The 19,049-nt window shown below is 39.2% G+C and overlaps 2 protein-coding genes across 23 annotated transcripts in view; one reads left to right on the forward strand and one right to left on the reverse strand.

Annotated features, from left to right (window-relative positions):
• Positions 1-19,049, forward strand: part of ZCCHC17 (zinc finger CCHC-type containing 17) — a 1,254,002-nt gene that overhangs the window by 877,242 nt on the left and 357,711 nt on the right. The gene's annotated exons all lie outside the window — the stretch shown is intronic.
• The window catches only part of PUM1 (pumilio RNA binding family member 1), a 137,666-nt gene that overhangs the window by 63,989 nt on the left and 54,628 nt on the right, over positions 1-19,049 (reverse strand). For 9 of the 13 annotated variants that reach the window (XM_050794617.1, XM_050794607.1, XM_050794556.1 and 6 more), the window contains 3 exons: positions 12,003-12,111; positions 10,864-11,042; positions 479-645 (listed from right to left, as the gene is read on the reverse strand). In XM_050794617.1, coding sequence (XP_050650574.1) covers positions 479-645; positions 10,864-11,042; positions 12,003-12,111 — 455 coding nt within the window. The remainder of the gene's footprint in view (positions 1-478; positions 646-10,863; positions 11,043-12,002; positions 12,112-19,049) is intronic. The other 4 variants (XM_050794622.1, XM_050794600.1, XM_050794593.1 and 1 more) reach the window with 2 other exon arrangements.

Consider the following 19,049-nt stretch of genomic DNA (forward strand, 5'->3'; position numbering starts at 1 on the left):
ATACCTGGTCCACCTACCTCAAAAGGAGCTCATGAGACTCAGATGAGATAATGCACAAGTTCTCAACTGTTTCTCCCTCTAAATCACCAGAGGGATATGACATACTCCATTAGTAACCATAGCTCTCTAATACAGTAACTTGGGAGAAACTTAAGAAAGGTCTGAAGGCATCTATCCTAGGTGATTTTAATATTTGAGAATCACTGAAATAGTCTTCTCTGGAATCCTTCTTCAAATTTTAGAGTTCTATGCGAATGCAAAATCTACCATTTTGGCAATGCTTTAGGCATTAACAACTTTTACAAAATTCCACCTCACCAGTTAATTTACAATCTTTGTAGCATAGCCTACACTAGATTGGATTCTTAAAAAGAAAACATGAGGAGGGGAAGAAAACGAAAATCAAAGTAAAACTAAATCAAAACAAACAAAACCCCATAGCCCACATTCAAAAATCAGAAGTGTAAAACATACAAACCTAAAATCTTTGACGTCTGCATCAATCCCATTCTGCACTGGTAAACCATTGGTCTTGTCCATCACATCACCCTCCTCCTTCAAATCTCCTAGCTTATCTCCATCAAACGTACCCTTGTTCTTCTTTTCACCTTTGTCGTTTTCATCACTGTCTGCATCCCTTGGGCCCTGTTTAAAAAATAGCTTCAGCTTCACTAATCGTCATCAACTAATAATAATGGGCAACCGTTGTGGGCACCAGACTATACTAGATGCTACTCAGAAGAGGATGGTGTTGTGCCCTTTTACACATTACAATCTAATTAACAAACAACACAGAGGCAGGAACACTGCAGAAGGTCTTGCCAAATGGGGGAGACAGACATACATTTATGTTACAGAGTTCAGAACAGTCTTACTATATCCAATGTCCCATCAGCCCATTTTCTTCCTTCCTTTTTTTTCTTCCTACCCAAAGCCCAGCCATAACTCTGTAGCTCTTGGTCAAGTTCTCTACTCCCAAACCTAACTCTACATAATAGCATGACTCTTAATAAGCCCCAGGTATGACAGCTAATAGCACAGAAAAAAAAAATTATTATGCCTGTAAAAAGAATTTCATACTTCTCCACTGCACTATGTAAATTCCTCCCTTACTTCTAAATATTGAGCCAAGTGTGGTCTGACATCATATCAACTCAATTATTCTGTACCTGATCTTGGGATATATGCCCTGTCAATTTGCGTCACCTCCCAGCTCTACCCTATAAGCCTCACAGGTATGCATCAACAATTCTCTGATGACCCTTAAGTTTTTTAACGCCTCAAAACAAGTTAACTCTAACTATGAGATTCTTTCACCAAAAGTACTCTAATAACTATCTTCTACCATCTACCGGTAACAAAGATTATTCATGAGATCTTTAAGTGGGAGTATGTTAAATTGAAGCATTTGACACAAGAGAATTTCTGTCTCAAGTGTTTCAAACTACAAAGCTTGAAACACTGGGCCTAAAAGAATTTAGTGCTAGACATGTCATGTTTATGTCCTGCCTTCTACAGAAATTAAGTCTATCTCCTCTTACCAACATCCCAAGTTAAGCCCTGGACATATAAAGTACATGTACCTTGGTTTCCAAAAGAAAAGATTTGGTATAGCGACTGGACATAGTACAAAGAGATTTGCAGAACCTTACATCAAAGGGTTAAGTGTTTAACCTTTGTTTTTGCAAAACTAGAGGGAAACAGCCTTGCTTTTCCCCACCACTGACTCCTAGTTTAAGGAAGAGAAATGCACATGGACCAAGTTCAAGTTCCTGGTACAAGGCAAGATCCACTCAACAGAAGATCGGAGTGGCTGCAAAGCATTTCCAGTCACCAAAACCAAATGTCAATGGGGAGAAATCAACAATGGAGGACACAGCAGCCGACACTCAGTTATAAATAGACTGACTGTGGATGGGCCTGTAGATGCAAAACCAACAGACGCCCTTAAGAGATCACTGGCCCAGAAAGGCTGACATTCTTAAACCTTTCAACTACTACTTTAGAGTCCATTTTACTTCTGAAGTTATTCTCTGTTCAAATGTGATACAGAAAAAGATAATATAAAAAAGGAACAAATATGACAAGGAACTGAGAAAGGATATACAACTTAGCTTCATGCGGCATCAAGACAGTAAATCACAGCTTTGATTTGGCCATTGAGATGTGCCTTTCAGAATACAATCTTTAAAGTATGTGGCTGTTATTGATTCAAAAGGACTGAACGATAGCCAATTATGCACCACATTGAGATTCCCCAAAGCTGAGATGGGAATATGATAGGGTTCTAAAGACAAAAAGATCTTTTAAAATATCCAAAGGCAATAGCTTCCTCCATACCCGCAGAGGCAAAACTGACTAAAGCTGTGTATTCATTTTTATATCCCTAGCCCTGACTGCAGTGCCTGCTAAAAGTTCAATAAATATGATGAAGAAAATTAAAAGGAACAAAAAAATCCTGCAAAACTGAACTGTTAAAATAAGAATGATCTTCCTGTTGTCTTTATCATCATTAAGTAAGAGTCCTGGGGGTGGTAACATGGTCTAGATGACAACTCTGCCTGAATCAGAAACCATTAATGTCAACAGCAAAAGAATATTACAAGAATCATCCCACTGCCTAGCCTAAGTCATCTTCTTCCATAAGTCTACAAATCAAATCACTGGCTCAGAAGAAACAGTTCAGCTCCAATTTCTCAAAAGGAGTTCAAAAGGTCTGTAGGCAAAAATGGACAGAAAGGGCCAGGCACGGGGACTCACACCTGTAATCCCAGCACTTTGGAAGGGCCAGGCAGGATCACTTGAGGTCAGGAGTTTGAGACCAGCCTGGCTAACATGGTGAAACCCTGTCTCCACTAAAAATACAAAAATTAGGCAGCACCTGTAATCCCAGCTACTCAGGAGGCAGAGGCAGCACAATCGCTTGAACCCAAGAGGCAGAGGTTGGAGTGAGCTGAGATTGCGCCATTGCACTCCAGCCTAGGCAACAAGAGTAAAACTCTTTTATTTATTTATTTATTTTTAAAAAGGAGGGGAAAGAAAGGAGGATAAAGCAGCAGTAGGAAGTTTCAACAAGCAAGACAGCTGGTTGCAGGGGATGTGCACTAGTCAAATCAATGCTCTGCATTATCTTTTCTCAGGGGCTCTTCACAAGGGCTTTACTGAGAACCTGCTCAGCTCATCTATAAGCTGACTGGCCTGCAATCTCTTTTGTGTTGTTGTTGTTGTTTTTTAAGACAGAATCTTGCTCTGTTGCCCAGGCTGGATTGCAGTGGTGCGATCTCAGCTCACTGAAACCTCCGCCTCCCAGGTTCAAGTGATCCTCCTGCCTCAGCCTCCCCAGCAGCTGAGATTACAGGCATGTGCCACCATGCCTGGCCTGGCCTGAAATCTTGACCACTAAGTTGCACTCTAAGTCACTAATTTACATTCTCAGTTCATACTGCCATGGGACAGATTTTCAAATATTTCCCTGCAATGTGCTGCATTTTACCAATATCGTACAAGCCATTCCTACAAAATACCTGGTTTTCTACTCTGAATAAACTATTGATGCCTAACCAAAATAGTAGATTCCTTCTTTTAGAGGCTGGGAGACCCAAGGGAATTTTCTAATTCTTGATCTAGGTAAGTGTTATATGGGTGTTTTGATTTTGAGGAAATTCAAGAAGATGAACATTTATGGCTCGTACACTTCTCTGAACATAGGTCATATTTCAATAGAGAGTTTACTTAAAAGAAGAAAAAAAAAAAAACAAGAAATCAACAATGGCCCTCCATAAAAACAGGTGGCAGAAGTCTGACTTCTGAGTAAAAACAAAAGCACAAATAGGAAACCATTCTGTCAAAAGTCTACTATTAAGAGATGGTATCAGCTGCATGCAGTGGTTCATGCCTGTAATCCTAGCACTTTGGGAGGCAGAAGCAGAAGGATCTAGGTTGAGGCCCAGAGTTCAAGGCAAGCCTGGGCAACACAGAGGAGACGCCGTTTCTACAAAAAAGTTTAAAAAAAAATTAGCTAGGTGAGGTAGCATGCGCCTGTAGTCCTTGTTACTAAGGAGACTGAGGCAGGAAGACCACTTGAGCTCAGGGGTTCAAAGCTGCAGTGAGCTGTGGGGCGGGCACCTGTTCTACTCCAAGAATAAATAAAATAAAGGATATGAAAAGAAAATAAAAATAAAAGACCTGACTGATATTTTGAGCTCTCCTATTATTCTAAAAGTTGCTCTCCTGAAGTCTGACATTCCTACGGGGAATACTACCAAAAATTTACAGTGAATGCTAAAAACAAAATATGCACTACCAATGCACTCCAGTCTGGGGACAAAGTGAGACCCTGTCTTTATTTCATTAATAGACAGCAGTATCAGGTTCAAGATACTTAAAATGGTATCTTAAAAACATAAAGACCCTAGAGACAATAGGAAAGGTATAAATGGGCTGTTAAGTTTTATGAAAATTTTACACTTCTGAAAAATATTTAAGATAAACTATTCACAGCTATGTGATTTTTTTTTTTTTTTTTTTTGCAATCCTCCCACCTTAGCCTCCCAAGCAGCTATGACTACAGGTGCACATACCATGCCTGGCTGATTTTTATATTTTTTGTAGAGATGGGGTCTTGCTATGTTTCACAGGCTAAATTCAAACTCCTAGGTTCAAGTGATGGGCCTCCTTCCTCAGTCTCCCAAAGCTCTGGGATTACAAGTGTGAGCCATAACACCTAGCCCAGTCTTTTAAAAAGTAGTGAACTCGCTAGGCGCAGTAGCTCACGCCTGTAATCCCAGCACTTTGGGAGACCGAGGCAGGTGGATCATCTGAGGTCAGGAGTTCAAGACCACCCTGGCAACATGGTGAAACTCCATCTCTACTAAAAATACAAACATTAGCCAGACGTGGTAGCGCACACCTGTAATCCCAGCTACTCGGGAGGCTGAGGCAGGACAATCGCTTGAACCCAAGAGGTGGAAGTTGCAGTGAGCCAAGATCGCACCACCGCACTCCAGCCAGGGTGACAGAGCAAGACTCTGTCTCAAAAAAAAAAAAAAAAGTACTGAACCAGGGTACACAGAACCTACATTCTATCTCAACTGTTAACACTTACTGGTCACAGGACTTTGGACAGGTTATTCAATCTCTCAGACTTTGTTTACTATGAATAACAATGAAATAATGCATGTGTAAAAGTTTTATAAAGATAAGCCATTTTACACAAATGTAATATAATAGTAGTAACAGACGCACTGGGATGGTATTTCTTATGTAACACTATACACAACATCAAGAATAAAAATCTTAAATGTCCCAATTAAGTGGTTTAAATCTCAAATACAAGTATATAGCCAATATGGCCCTCCCAGGGGCACTGTCATTTTCACAAAGCAGTGGTTCTATGATTAAGGTTAAGCAACTCAATCTTTTTCAAATTCACAGGTGGCTGAGCCCACCCTCTGCACCAGAGATTGATCTGATTGGTATGTAGAGGTTCCTGCAAATGTTGTGAAAAGCTTCTGCTCAAATAGCTCTGATAAGTATCCACAACTAAGAACCAAGGTAATTAAATTCAACATAAGCATCAGAAAGGCATAGTTTGTGATTTGCTTTTTTATTACATATTATCTAGGACATACAGTACTGGAAAAGTCTATTAGCTAAATGAATAAATGAAAAAGGCTTAACAGAATCTTTTAATTATGGGCTTTCTTTAGCTGAATGTTAACCCAAAGCTATAGTGCTCAAATACAAACTTCAGTAAAATGCTCAAATTTCAAGTGGCCTGGCCCAATTAAAATCTCAAGAGTGGAACCAAGATGGGTGCTGAGATATCCCATACCTACAGAAAGGCAGAGAAATTGCTAAATATCAAAGAACTGGGAGAAAAGCAGATGGAGTCAGGACTACATATTGTTGAGGTCAGAATCCATGCACTTATGGCTCAGCTTCCTCAAAAGACTCACATTGGGAATACTTCCTAATATATCTATTCTGAATGAAATCAGAAGATTTCAAATCTATTTACTACTCTTACTGCAGTGATCTTAAAAGAAAGCTTCACACAGCAGAAGTCGTATTTAATGCGATTAGTAATTTTCCTCCCTTCTTTCTACAAAGAAGTATTTTATACCTGCTTGACACACTGAGTCCAAAAACTGTAACAGTGTTAACTAAAACATTGGTTTCTCCTGCACACACTTACCCATTTTCACAAAATGCCAAATAACTGAAATGTCTAATTCCTTTAAAGTACAACAATGCCAAGCTCTACTGGTAATTCAAATTTTCAAATATAAATTAGCTGGCTGTGGTGATGCATGCACTCCTGTAGTCCCAGCTACTTGGGAGGCTGAGGCACAAGAATCACTTGAACCCAGGAAGTGGAAGTTGCAGTGAGCTAAGATCACACCATTGCCTTCCAGCCCAGGCGACAGACAGAGACTGTCTCAAAAAAATTTTAAAAAATTTAAAAAATTTTTTTTCAAATATTAAAAATTGTAAGTTTGAAACTGCTAGCCACGTGAAATACTTCTTAATTTAACATATTAAATCTGATCCTTTTTTGAGGATTTCTACTCACAAACAATGCCAGTATGGCACAGTAGAAAGCAATATAGCTAAAAACTGAAATTAGAACAAAGTTTGAATTCAGTCCCCCACTTCCCCTCTAAAGACTCATTTTTCTCATCTATAAATTAATAGAGACAATAGTATCTACCTCAAAGTGTTGTTCCAAGGACTAAATAAGGAAATTCATGAAAGTACAGTTGTCTTTTTAAAAAAATACTTTATCCAATTTTCACATTTTTTCCCCATTGCCTTTTTCACAGTGCCCTCACCAGTCCTCCCCACCAAGGCTTAAAAATTGCTGGACATACTATGTTTTTTCCCCCAGGAAACTTTTAAGGCTCTAATCATTAGACTCGTTGTCCAGCCGAGTTTTCTGAGATATGTATATGATAGCAGTGCTTATCAAACTTTAATGTGCACACAAATCATCTGGGTGGTCTTGTCAAAATGCAGGTTTTGATTCATTCGCTCTGAGGTATGATCTGAGATTCTGAGTTTCTGATAAGCTCCCAGGTGATGCTAATGCTGTTGGCCCACTGACTTTGAGTAGTAAGACTTTTAATGTTTACAAAGCATTTTCACATATGCTACATAGCCATATGAATTACTTTGTCGTGTTTTGATTATCCCCATTTTGCAGATGAATTAAGGTCCATTGGAAACTCAAACCCCTGACTTCTATCTGCATTACACTGTACGGAAGTTTTCAAACAAAACCTATGAAAGTAAAGTAATAGCACTGATTACCTAAAGTAAATGCAGTGAAACCTCGACAGACAAGTCATTAAGTTTCACGGCCCAAATAGATGTACACTATGAATGTGTACATATCCTCTAGATCAAAAAGCAGATACTCTCTACAGAACAAACAGAAAGACCTTCCCAATATATTTTTTCTAAAAATCTTTCTTCTGTGAGGTTAAAGTTGGTCATTACCCTAATCGAAGTTTAGAGTGGTCTTCTCATTTCCCTGGGCACCATAAACCAGAAAGGTAGAAATCATGATCCACTTTGTGGCTGGCTAGGCTTCCACCTATTTGAAAAAGATCAGCTGGTATTCCAGACAGCAGGGTCCTTAGATGGCAATCTCACCCACGGGCCTCAAAAAAACAATAATTACATCTCATTTTGTAACCACCCTGAACCATGGGGGGCTGTGGGGCGGGCAACTGTTCTACTCCAAGAATAAATAAAATAAAGGATATGAAAAGAAAAGTAAAAGATTTGACTGATATTTTGAGCTCTATTATTCTGAAAGCTGCTCTCCTGAAGTTTGAGATTCCTATGTAGAATACTACCAAAAATTTACAGTGAATGCTCAGAACAAAATACGGTTGCCAGATTCTTCTTGTTAGCCAGAATGTACTCTTATGACAGAAGCCAAAACCACTAAACGGAGACCATTTGTACAATCAAAATGAATTCAAGCTAGACAAAGAGCTAAACAGCTTCAATCTAGCTATAAGCAGGAAAGTTCACTGAAAATGGTAAACCACTACAGAGAGACTTATTTTAGTTCTGAACCCCCTTTACCTGAAAAGTTAGAGTATAGATTGTCTGTTGTCAGTGTTCTTAGTTACTTGCTTTGAGGTCTACCATCACTATACTGTCAGAGATGATGTTTTCAGCTCTCAGGATTAAAGTGAGGCTTACTGGAGTTAATGTTGATACAGCCATCCCAAAAGTAAAAATACCTGTATGCCCTGACCCCATATACTACCAAGTACCACTCCTCCTTTAGAACAATGATCTACAAGAAGCCAATATCCTATCTTCCTGGTTCTCTGAATTCAACACTTTAAATGACAGACTTAAAAAGAAAAGGTTCACTTTCCTCAAGAAGAGGCATACATACTATGACAACCACAAAGTGACCCAGGCTTCCACAAAAAGAGCTTTGGTCAGGTGTCATCCTGACCAACAGGCAGAGCAAAGCCAGGTTACGTATAAAATCAAGAGGATACAACCACAAAGCTGATAATCAGTTCACTGGCTGGGCGCAGTGGCTCATGCTTGTAATCCCAGCACTCTGGGAGGCCAAGGTGGGAAGATCACCTGAGGTCAGGAGTTTGAGACCAGCCTGGCCAACATGGTGAAACCCCATCTCTATACTAAAAATACAAAAATTAGCTGGGCATGGTGGCAGGCACCTGTAATCCCAGCTACTCAGGAGGCTAAGGCAGGAGAATCGCTTGAACCCTGGAAGTGGAGGTTGCAATGAGCCAAGATCATGCCACTGCACTCCAGCCTGGGCGATGAGAGTGAAACTCCATCTCAATAATAATAACGATAATAAAGATAACTGGTTCACTGAGCCACAGGTCTCCAGACACCAGAAGACTGTATATGCCAACAAGTGGCTTAATGTCACTACATCAGTCTGCTTCTATCACTCTATAGATGCAATCTAAGTTAAACTATGGGATAATATTCCATTACCCACGATCTTCCTTCTAAAAGAAGCTGGAACACAAATTTGGAGAATTTTCATTTATTTTTATGCATACCTCAAAATTTTCATTTATCTTTATGCATACCTCAGAAGCTCAGTAAATTATCTTGATGGTTAGAGTCCAATCTTCTGACCCCATCTATCTAGCCTGAAGTCTTAACCTCCTCTAGTCACAATTCTTTTGTAATAGAGGTAAATCACCAGTCTCCCAGGACAAATGATACAGTTTTTGTCATCAAAATAACTGTATGAGATGATTGTTTAAAAAGAGAAAAATAAGTGGCAAAATGATTCAATCCCACCATGTATCTTTCTCCTAATTCCAACTATTTTTCTGCCTCCTACAAGCTTCACAGTAATGCAGGCACACGCCTCCTGGTTAGTGCCCAAGAATTGGAAACTGATCACACACGACAGAGAATTCACAGCTAGAGTCACAGGTTCCAGTTCACCACACTAGCAACCTACTGACGCACAACACTAATTTCTGCTGAGGAATCTGTGCTCATAAGATGAGGAAAGAGTGAGGACAGAAAAAGAGGTGAGCTGGGGATAGGGTGAAAAAAGAGAAATAACTCACATCCAAAGGGTAGATCTTGTTCTTCCCAAGCAGCCCCTTGGGAAGGTTCAAATAAAAGGAGCCATCTCCTATCTGATTCACAAGCTACTAAACCCGACCTAGGTCTCTGCAGGGTCAAAACACCAAAAAGCCATCAGGTCAGCTTTAGAATAGCTAGTACTTAAGAACTGCACTTGACACTTGAGGAAGCTGCACCAAAAATGAACTACTGTTTCTCTAACAAAATTTAACGTGGATTAAGGAAAACAGGACCAAGCCTCTGATACCCAGCAAAAGATGTATAACACTAAGAAATACTGAGCAACAAATGCTATTAAATAAAGTTATAATATTATTAATATAATTTGTGAGAAAGAATTATATTAAAATCTCTTAAATGACTACTATCAGGTGATATCAGCCCAAAATGACTTCGGAGAAATGGCTTTGAAAAAGTACAAAACACGTTTAGACAGGAGAAAGGGAGGGAAGACAGATTCAAGTGCCTCTCACGGCCTTCCTATCTGTGACCTGGAATATGACAACAGTCACAGAATTCAAAATGAGGAAGACTCAAATGGAAATACATCTTAAGACTTCTCAATATAGAAAGTTAATGATAAAGAAATTGTTTTGAGAAAGGTTATCACAGATGCTCATGGAAAAATGCTTAAGACTTAAAAAGAAAGAGGCTATAGACACAGAGACTTATTTGACTACAATTTAGCATCGGAAAATTCATAAGAAAGAATTAACAGAATCCCTAACTTCTTGACAGGCCAGGTGTGAGAAACAAAGCCGTTCAAGGAGGGCCAAAGAGGATTCTATAATTAAATCGTAGCTAACAAAACAAGAATAGCCCTATAATCTGATCTATATTAAGGTTTCTCAGGTATTGGCAAATCACTGCTCTCAAACCTGGAATTCCCTGTTAACATCCCATCATCAGCTTTATGTTTTAAATTCCTTCACCACCCTCCTTTTGTTTTTATTTTAAAGTAAAAATGGTGTTTTCTGATAGACCAATGAACTGTGATCGAGATTGCAGTTCTCATCTCACATGACTATCAATGTGTCCCCCCGAAAACATTATTAGTTTAGTTTTTAAAAGTTTAGTTTACATCTCCTACTATGTTCGCTGAGTTCTATTTACAACAAATGTTGTTTGAAAATACCCTGTAATTAATGCTGTGAATATCTAAGGAAACTAAACAGGCATGTTTTGCTTTAGGGGAAAAAAGAAAGAGAGAGAGAGAGAGATAGGAACAAGTTCCTCAAGCCAACTTACAAATCCTCCTTTTCTTAGACAGGAATCGCCCGGGGATGAGCTCAACACATACTCCACCATGCTAACGCCTAGTCCCCCACTCTCCGATCGTGGGGACAGTACAGAATTGACCTCACTGTTCACATGGAAACTCTGACCAGGTCTTCTCTGCACCATGATTGGCTGGGAAACTGAATGATCTACAAAAAAGATACACAAGCATGATACAGTGCAGCCAGAGGCTCAAACAAATTATGAGTGACGTCTCATGGATAAACCAATGGAATCAGGAAACTTGCCAAGGTCAGTTGAGCCAAAACCTCCTATCATGTCTTTCGCTGTATGATATTCAACATAAACTAAGGAAATGGAACACACTCCTCATTTATCCGGGATAGCAGAGGAATACAACAGTTTATCTCGCTTATCTGGTTTATCTAGCTGAGTGGATAAAATGTTTATCCCTTTGTAAGTAAAAGGATTTTTAAAATATATTTTATTAGTATTACTAAAACAAAATATGATTTTACTGCCCTTTTTAAAAACAATGTAATTTGTTCTTTTCTGATAATTCACTGCCATCATGAGGTTCCATGCTTACGTTGTGCTGTAATACACGACACTTGTTTGGGTTTTCTGTCTCCTTCCTCCCTATCATCTGTCACTTTTTCTGCTGTCAGTGTGTCTACCTCTATAAGTTCTCCCCATCCCTCTTCAGGGGTAGTATGCCAGAAGAATGTCCGTGCCCAGTGACTTGATTTGGTCCCAATCACGTTTAAAGATAGATCATTCCATACACGGTACACAAGGGCAATGGGAGAAAAAGAAACATGAACTTCAAATGGCAGGTGTGGATTTTCTAATTCCAAGTATGCTGACAGCAGTACAGAACAAAACGTTACAGCTGAAATTATGGTCGTTTCAAATAAGACCATTCCCCTGTGGCTAGCACTTCAAAAAATATTGAAGATTTGATTTTGTGTTAATTATGTTTTAATAAATTACATCATATAAGCTCCTTAATGGCAATTACACTACAGGAGAGGACACTGCTTGACATGCTTATGTCACTGATGTAAAAATTCATGACTTGCCAATTGCTGAGGGAAGGAGCTCTAAGACAGGCATAAATCACAGTACAGATGCTAGATCTAGATTACCTGATGTTCCCCAGGCACTGTCTCGCCATTGATCACCCAGGAATATTCCTTTTGGTCCATCTTTGCTGGATTCATCTGTTTCCCAAAACTTTTTACCTGGCAAGAGCTGCTGCAAATTAAAAATAATAGATGCTTTTAAAGAATTCATAAAGGATGAAAGTACAGCAGTCAACACTTTCTTTTAGACAAGGGTACTGAAGATGCTCACGTGCCCTGAAGGTCTTTAATTAAAGTGTTCCAACTACACAACTGTGGTCAGAGCACTACTATATATTTGGTAAAAGTCACAGAGAGGCCTAAGGCAAGGTGGGGACAGGGGTGGGGACACTGATCAAACCATCCAATAGAGGCTCAACTTAAATAACTAGAATTACTCACTTAACCCATGCCAAGATTTTTAAGGAGGGGGGGAAGGAACTAATAGTGACCCTATTAGTTAACTAGGAAGTAGACTCTTATTGAAAAAGAAAGTATCTACAACTATTAAAACACTTCTCTATGTGTACTAACTACCAGACAAAGTTACTCAAGCTGGAGCATGAACCCAGCTATGAACCTCAGCTATGGAATGCCAGAGGCAAAATTCACTTCCTTTATACACAGAGACTCCATTAACCAAAATACTTCCCAACCACAACACTAAGCTATTCCAAGATTTTGGAAGGACAGAAAAGCTATTCCCCTTCATTACTGGAAGGGAAATAAAATCTCCTAACCTCCATTAATTTTTTAACAATACTTGGTAATGCCATTAAAGTGACTTCACAAATCACTCCATGCTTCAGAGAAACACAGGGATCGCTGGCCATAAGCCAACATGAGAAGTTTATACTAGCTTCAACAAAAAAAATGCAAAGTACCCTTCAAGCAAAACACAGCACAGTTTTAGATCAAAGCACCAGTGATCAGGCTTACAAAGTAAAATTCCACAGAACTCTATCATTCTTGGTTCTGGTCATCAGCTTTACTGGCTAAAATGCCCCCTCTTATTTCCTCTAATTATGTTTTCAACTGCTATTACACAGGAAACTAAGACGTTTCAGATAGTATTTAACCACCATTTTTGAGCACAAAAATACCTGGAGAGTTGAATTTCTCAGAGGAACACAATAAAAAACCAGAAAGCACAAAACATTTCCTCTCCTTGACAATAAAGGTTTAACTTTCCCATTTAACCCATAACCCAATGTAATGGAAAAATAATTAAACTCTGCTCTCACTAAAATAAATCTCTGCTTCCCAAATCTAATTTCTGGGTTTCTCAGCGTAATTTTCATCTACCTTTAAGTGGCTCTATAATCTGTCTCATGGACATGGGCTACTGCCTGGACCAAAGCAGTTTGCCACACACTTTGCTCTTAAGGACCTAATTTGTTGTTTACTAATTAAACAAGGTTAGGACAAAACACACATATGTCTGGTATTTAATTGTGCAGATACTTAAGTTTCCTTGAAAATGAACAGTTATAAGTAGCAGTCTTCCTGGTATACCGCTTATTGCCCTAAGGGCATTTGGGGGAGGGTGGGGATCAGGGTAAAATGGGAAAGAGCCCTGATCAACGCTAAGCATTAGGGTCGGGAAGCACTGAACTAGACAACTTTGAAGTGCCCTAGGAAATTTTACTAAACTGCCCAGAACCTCATTCTCTTTTCATTGATAAAGAAAATATCATTCAAGTTGCTGTGATGATTAGAAATATTATTGGTGAGTGCCTAGCACAACAGGTTCTCAATAAATGTGTTCAAAAACATCACACCTAGGTAAAATAACTGTCAAATCAGGTCACAGAGGGAATACTGAAAATTAATGTAAACTATGCAAAGGACAATTCAAGAATTATTTTTAAACTTATTTTCTCCCTTTAGTCTCAAAAACGTCCTGTCCGCTGCAAGGCCGGGCGCAGTGGCTCATGCCTATAATCCCAGCACTTTGGGAGGCCGAGGCAGGAGGATCACGAGGTCAGGAGATCAAGATCATCCTGGCTAACTCGGTGAAACCCTGTCTTTACTAAAAATACAAAAAAAAAAAATTGGCCAGGCATAGTGGCGGTGGCCTGTAGTCCCAGCTTCTTGGGAGGCTGAGGCAGGAGAATCCCTTGAACCCAGGAGGGGAGGTTGCGGTGAGCTGAGTTTGTGCCACTGAACTCCAGCCTGGGCAACAGAGCAAGACTCCGTCTCCAAAAACAAAAAGAAAGAAAGAAAGAAAAATGTCCTGTCCGAAGATTACAAATAAAATTTCTTTCCCCATTGGTTATACCCTTTCTCCAACTAAATTTTTTTTCCTCCCGTATTTTGTGCAAAGCAAGAGCAATTACTCTTTTGTATTCCAGAAGAAAGAATGTCAGCCTAAGGAGGGCCTCACTTGTTTTATGCTCCACATAACAGTGCAAAGAACGCTAAGGTGATCAAAACCATTCTTGTCCTTTAAATTTTTAAGAGTTCATTCTTCCCAGAAACTTGTAAATCTTTATTTAAAACTCAAGGAACAGGGGGCCCAGCGTGGTGGCTCATGCCTGTAATCCCAGTACTTTGGGAGGCTGAGGCAGGTGGATCACCTGAGGTCAGGAGTTCGAGACTAGAATGGCCAACATGGCGAGATCCCAGTCTCTACTAAAAAACACAAAAATTAGCTGTGTATGGTGGTGCACACTTGTAGTCCCAGCTACTCAGGAGGCTGAGGCACAAGAATTGCTTGAACCAGGGAGGCAGAGGTTGCAGTGAACCAAGATCTCGCCACTGCACTCCAGCCTGGGCGACAGACAAGACTCTCTCAAAAAACAAACAAACAAACAAAAAACCTCAAGGAACGGTTTCCAAAAGTACCAGCCTCCACCCTACATATGTAAATATAGTCTTGTCCATAATTTGTAAAATTGCTTACAGAAAGCAGCAGGCTTTCAGCTCAAAAATCACTTCTGGGATCCTGTCACCTTTCATGATAGTATACCAGGTTGTCATAATGTGCAAAGCCGGCAGAAGCAGGTGAACACATAAGCAAGGCTATTTTCAGGGTAAATTCTCTCAAAAGGAAACAACAACACAGCAAACATGAAGCAAAGTGCTATTAGGTTGGTGCAAAAGTAATTGCGGTTTTTGCCACTACGGCAAAAAAAGAAGAAAGCAAAAGACTGAACCAAGGTGCTTGGGCAAAGACAGAAGCAAAATTAGCAAAGTTCTTAAAAGTCTCTGGATCTTAGTCTTTCTCCCTTTCCTCCAAAACATATGGAGTCTACACTCAACTGCTGTGGTTAGCAGCATCTGAAATGGCTCTTAATGATCTTCACTTACAAGTACTCATGCCCTGATGTAATCCCCTTCCCCTGACTGTGGGCTAGACCTATGATATGCCTCTAAGAAATAACATAAGGCAAGTCATGGGATGTTACTTTCAAGATGTTACAAAAGCTGTGATTTCCATCTTACTTGTCCTCTTCTATCTACTGTTCTGATTGCTTACTCTGACGATAACTGCTGCTATGTTGGGAGCTGCCCTACAGAGACCACATGAAGCCAAGAGAGAGACATCTCTGGACAACAGCTACATATACAAAGCTGTTGCTCCGCAGCTTCCCACTGAACTCTGTCTCTGCCCTGGGTCATTTACACACAATTAAGAACTGAGATCCTCAGTCCAACAACCAGCCAAGAATGGATTCTGACATCAACCACATGAGTAAGTTTGGAAACAGACCTTTTCCAAGCAAGCTTTGAGATGAAGGCAGCCACAGTTGAAATCATGACTGCAGCTTCTGAAGGACCCTGAAGCAGATGACTCAGGAAAGCCATGCCTACGTTCCTAACCTACAGCAACTGTGAGGCTTAAACAACTGTCTTGTTTTAGGAAGGGCATGGTGGCTTACACCTGTAATCCCAGTGTTTTGCAAGGCTGAGGCCAGGAGTCTAAGATCAGACTAAGCAACCAACATAGCAAGACTCTAGCTCTACAAAAAACTTTTTAAAAATTAGTCTGGAGTGGTGGCGCACCTCTGCAGTCTCAGCTATTCAGGAGACTGAGGTGGGAGGACTCCTTGAGCCCAGAAGTTTGAAGCTGCACTGAGCTACGATTACACTAGTGCACTCCTACCTGGCAAACAGAGTGAGACCCTATCTCTTAAAACACACACACATACACACACACACATACACACTGTGTTGTTTTAAGCCACTAAATTTTAGGGTGATTTGTTAAGCAGCAATAACACAGTCGTGAATATGTGGAAGTGTTTTTGTATATTTGAAACACTTCTCTAGGAGTTTGTTTTCAAGAAACACTTCTTGTTCCATTTCTAATATTTAAAAGTAAGTGATGAAAGTAAAATCCTTTTGAATTTGAAAAAAAGTAATTACCTCTGTTCCACTGCATCTTTTCCCCAAATTTGTCTCATAGCCCTTCTGTATTTAAAAAAAAAAAAAAAAAAACTGGCTTTTTTTAACTCTGCAAAATCAAATCAATTTAGACGTGTTGAGCTTACTGAAAATTAGTAGCAATCACTTATATTCAACAGTCAGCTAAAAGATACCTAACTGTTCAAATCTGATCATATTAAAAGGAGCCAGAAACTACTGAATTACAAAAGCAAATGATAATGTGTTATCCAAGTACAATTTCAAATTCAACAGTAACCTCTCTGCAGGTAACATCATCCACAGCATTGGATAAAATATCCTGGTTTGCCAACCCACTGGCATAAATACCAGCAGTTGCCAAATCTTCACTTAACACACAATAACCAAAAATGTAAATGCATCCAACCTATGAAAAGATAGTCCCTATCCACCCCATCAAGAATTTGGAAATAAAGACTGGTTTTTTTTGACAAGGGAAAAAGTAACAGATCACAAAAGAGATGTACAGAGTCTGTTTTAAAGAATAATTTGGTAGTAAGAGGATTAAACAATTTGACAATTCCAAAAGAAGATAACAGGAGTTAGGAATTGGTCCAATAAAAGCAAAGGAGACCCAAGGAGTCAGATGTAGCCAGTATTATCCAGGTGACACATTTAAGGGCAGGGCATACAACACACAAAGAAGCCTATTCTTATTAAAGCAATCAATACATCTGGTTAGATAGTAGCTTAATTACACTGGACACTAACAACACCCAAGTAATCTCCTTGGCTCCAACTCTGCTTACCAAGCCATATTCTTAGAGGAACTGGCTTCCTCCTATAGCCAACCATGCCAATCACCAAACACAACTATCCTTGTCCATCTAAGAGTTGCTTTTTCTCCTTAAAAAAAAATCAGTAGACTGCATTTTGGTTTTCATACATTAGTCTCTTGTTGTTCTGGTTAGTGTGGGGTCAATATCATAACCCAATCATCTGAATTAGTAATAACAGTCCATTTCAAGATCTACAAACTGAGAACCAAGACTTGAGGAGTCCTATCATCCCCAGCAATACAATAAATAGACCTTGTACTCTTCCTTATAATGTCACATTAAGTGGAATTCCTAACTGCACCACCAATAGTGTCTGCTCTCAAATCTCTGGGAGAAACACACACACATACACTATTTATCCAGTCCTGGATCATAAGTTTATAAAAGAAAAAAACTTATGAAAATTAAAAAAAAAAAATCAGTAAGCTTATTCACGAGGCTTCTGGAAAACAAAACAGAAGGCAAGCACTGGTTTACAAGCAATGTTAGCCACTTGAGACACTTTTAAATTTTGTCTGGAAACACCTTTTTTCCTTTCCGTCTAACAAAAAAGAACAATATGCAAAACCACACTTAACAATCAATTGTGTCATAAAATCCTACACCAAGAACCCTTAAAACACGGATTAAGACAATAAAAAGTGGAGAATATCAAGAAACTCTAGGTTTATTTTAATAACAGTGATAAAGACCCATGAATGCTCTGCAATCACTTTATTTTAAACTAGTTTTAAATCCCAGCTGTGTGAATTTTATCCTTTATCCTCTTCTGCTTTTTCTCACCTACAAAATGACCTATTGTGTACAATGAAAGAGATAACACATGTAATGACATAATACAATGCTGAAATAGTAACCAAAAAGTCAGCTACTATCCTTCTTTAAAAGAGCAAAGTAGCAGCCAATAGACAATACTAATGGTCTGTCAATGAAACACTCCTATGTCACACTATCAGACACAGTGATCATGGCATCACCTAGGCCATGGCAGTACAAATCTCATTACATTAACTACCCCAACAAAACAACACTACAAGAACCATGATTATGGCTTTTCAGGAACTGCAAAGAGGCAAGACAATTATTGCCTAGACTTGTTTGACCATACCACCACTAATATTTGAATAGGGATTTATCAATGAGGTTTAGTGATGATCTCAACAGTAAAAGGGCTCTCTAGCAACTACTCTGTTCTCAAAAGGAATAAAATATTAGGTAGCTAATTACACACTCAATACAGGCTGCACAGAGCGTCTCTCAGGGCAGAAATTGAGCATCTTAAGAAATACTACTAATATGGATGTGCCAACCTTGCAGACGTGATCAGTTTGATCATGTTATTATCTAGCATCTCTAACTTACAACACAAGCTTAGTTTCACTGGAATGTAGTCAATGCAGGAGATGAATGTTTGATATTTAACTAGCTGGTAAGACAGACCAACAACCAAAACAATTCTTAATCTCTTAGTATATATCTCACCACACTCTCAGTACATTAAGAGAAGATGATATCAACTCAGAGAAAGGACCTTTCAGAACTAACTGAAATGAAGAAGTTTGATTGGTAACCACTGATAATCACATGTGGTAGTCTTACTTGTAAAAACTGTATATTTTTCACACAACTTAGTCTCTCCATACCACAGACTGTTGTTGTGAAATCAAGTGAGATAGTATATGAAGTGCTTTTACAAATACTAAGAACTACACTGATATTAAGTTATACTAAAGCTTTATTTAAAGTTTTAACTTATTAAAACATATCTTTTAAAAAAGCCAAGTTTGGCTGGGCGCGGAGGCTCACGCCTGTAATACCAGCACTTTGGGAGGCTGAGGCGGGAGGATCACGAGATCAGGAGACCAATACCATCCTGGCTAAC

This window comes from Macaca thibetana, chromosome 1, assembly GCF_024542745.1.
Source record: "Macaca thibetana thibetana isolate TM-01 chromosome 1, ASM2454274v1, whole genome shotgun sequence".
Lineage (NCBI taxonomy): Eukaryota > Metazoa > Chordata > Mammalia > Primates > Cercopithecidae > Macaca > Macaca thibetana.